At 36.3% G+C, this 1,549-nt stretch overlaps 1 protein-coding gene across 2 annotated transcripts; it reads right to left on the bottom strand.

Moving 5' to 3' along the window:
• On the bottom strand, window positions 1-1,549 carry LOC129912351 (transcription factor 15-like). Of its 2 annotated transcripts, none has more exons than XM_055990571.1 (3): window positions 488-1,549; window positions 288-430; window positions 1-228 (listed from the first exon to the last, which is right to left on the bottom strand). In XM_055990571.1, the coding sequence occupies exons 1-3, from the start codon at window positions 634-636 to the stop codon at window positions 101-103; spliced, it is 420 nt and encodes a 139-aa protein (XP_055846546.1). In that variant the 5' UTR covers window positions 637-1,549; the 3' UTR covers window positions 1-100. The 2 variants fall into 2 exon arrangements, with proteins under 2 accessions (XP_055846546.1, XP_055846547.1); XM_055990572.1 differs by having other exon boundaries at window positions 288-418; window positions 488-1,540.

Raw genomic sequence — 1,549 nt, 5'->3', positions numbered from 1 at the left:
TTAAAATTTTAAAATAATTTTTGTTTTTATTAAGAGACTAAAATATGTATTTAAATAACCTTTATGTACATTCCTCAATTAACACTTTAATAAACCTACATCAGCTTCGAGCGTTGATTGCTTTAGCACAAAAAGTACAAATATTCGACCTTGTTCCAGAATCTCCTTCAATAACAGCACAATTATGACCTTGAAGACTGTGACTAGTACAAGGTTTCTCTGTAGTTCCTAAAAAATAAATTTATAAATCAGCAAATTCTATAACACCTTGTCACTATTTTCCATACCTGTCAAAACTATAGCATCCAAATGAGCTATATAACTTTTGGCCAATCGAAGTATCTCAATTTTCGACAACTTCCTGTCAGATGGTTCAGTTGGAATTAACGTTCTCAAAGTATTAAATGCTGTGTTAACACTGGAAACGCGACTTTTTCACATCACTGATGGGTTTTCTTTTTGTTAAAAATAGAAAGTATTCACATACCTTTGAGTGCGAAATCTTTCACGAGCATTCACTTCCTGTCGGGGTTTTAAGGGGCTATTTGATGAGTCCGATTCACTTGGACTCACTCGACTATTGCTATTGCTATTAGTGTCGTAGGTAAAATTTTGATAATTTGTATAGAAATCCATTTTTGAAATGCGTGCGAGATGTGCACTCGAACTGCAGTTCAAAGATTAACTGATCCAACACAGGCCTTTTTTAAAAAACCAAATACTGTGCAGCCACTCTCACTTGTTTTGTTTTTTCTGAGTTTTTTTTATATTACTCAGCCAGACGTTGGGGTCAAAACAATTAACAGTTATTTCTAATTTTTTAATAAATATTATTAACATGAGCTCTCTAGCGACTTAATTAATACACTTTTCTGCTGTCCGTAGTCACTTGTCCTCGTCATCAACAACGTTACCATCAGAGTGTGAGTTCTCAGTTTTTCAAACCCGCGAACAGCGATTCTACATTCTCAAACCAGAGGCCGAGATATTAATTTATCGTATCGAGAGTTTGGGTCTGGGAAATGAATTAAGTCATTAGCGACGACAAATAACCCATAAACACCCCCGACTCTCTACTATACAGAAGCAACAAAATGTGGAACAAACTTTATACTGCCGTCGTCACCGCCCGTATCAATCCGCACACTTTTGAGTTTGTTCTTCTCAAGACCCTCAGAGTATCTCAGAGATTCTTTTGCGTTTCGCCACAAAGTACTTGGGACTTTGGGGTCGACCAATAATGATGATGTTGATGATGATGTCCGCAAAAAAATAAATTAAATGTACGGACTGGCTTATTAATTTCTTTCTTTTTTTTTTTGTATTCGTTCGTTTGTTGTTTTGAAAAATAAAAATACGGAACACGACGAAAAAATAAACGAACTGCCTTCTCTTCTCAGACAAAAAGATTTGAATCAATGGGCGGTCAGTAAGGCACTGAGATAAGGGCAATGAGTAAAGAGCACCCGAGCCCCGCCACAAGGGTTGCCTTTTTGCCTTTCCTTTTTATTTTCCAACTATCAGTACTCCCAAGTACCAAGTAGGTACA

This window comes from Episyrphus balteatus, chromosome 2, assembly GCF_945859705.1.
Source record: "Episyrphus balteatus chromosome 2, idEpiBalt1.1, whole genome shotgun sequence".
In the NCBI taxonomy this organism is placed as follows: domain Eukaryota; kingdom Metazoa; phylum Arthropoda; class Insecta; order Diptera; family Syrphidae; genus Episyrphus; species Episyrphus balteatus.
The sequence above is the reverse complement of the archived record's forward strand: the minus strand, read 5'-3'. Positions and strand labels throughout refer to the sequence as shown.

Bases quoted from the DNA above. Each gene is read 5' to 3' on its own strand.
- LOC129912351 (XM_055990571.1), bottom strand. From the start codon at position 636: ATGGATTTCTATACAAATTATCAAAATTTTACCTACGACACTAATAGC. The intron at 431-487 runs GTATGTGAATAC...GATGTGAAAAAG, and splicing joins GAAAGATTTCGCACTCAAAG to TCGCGTTTCCAGTGTTAACA. The intron at 229-287 runs GTATGGAAAATA...TTTATTTTTTAG, and splicing joins GGATGCTATAGTTTTGACAG to GAACTACAGAGAAACCTTGT.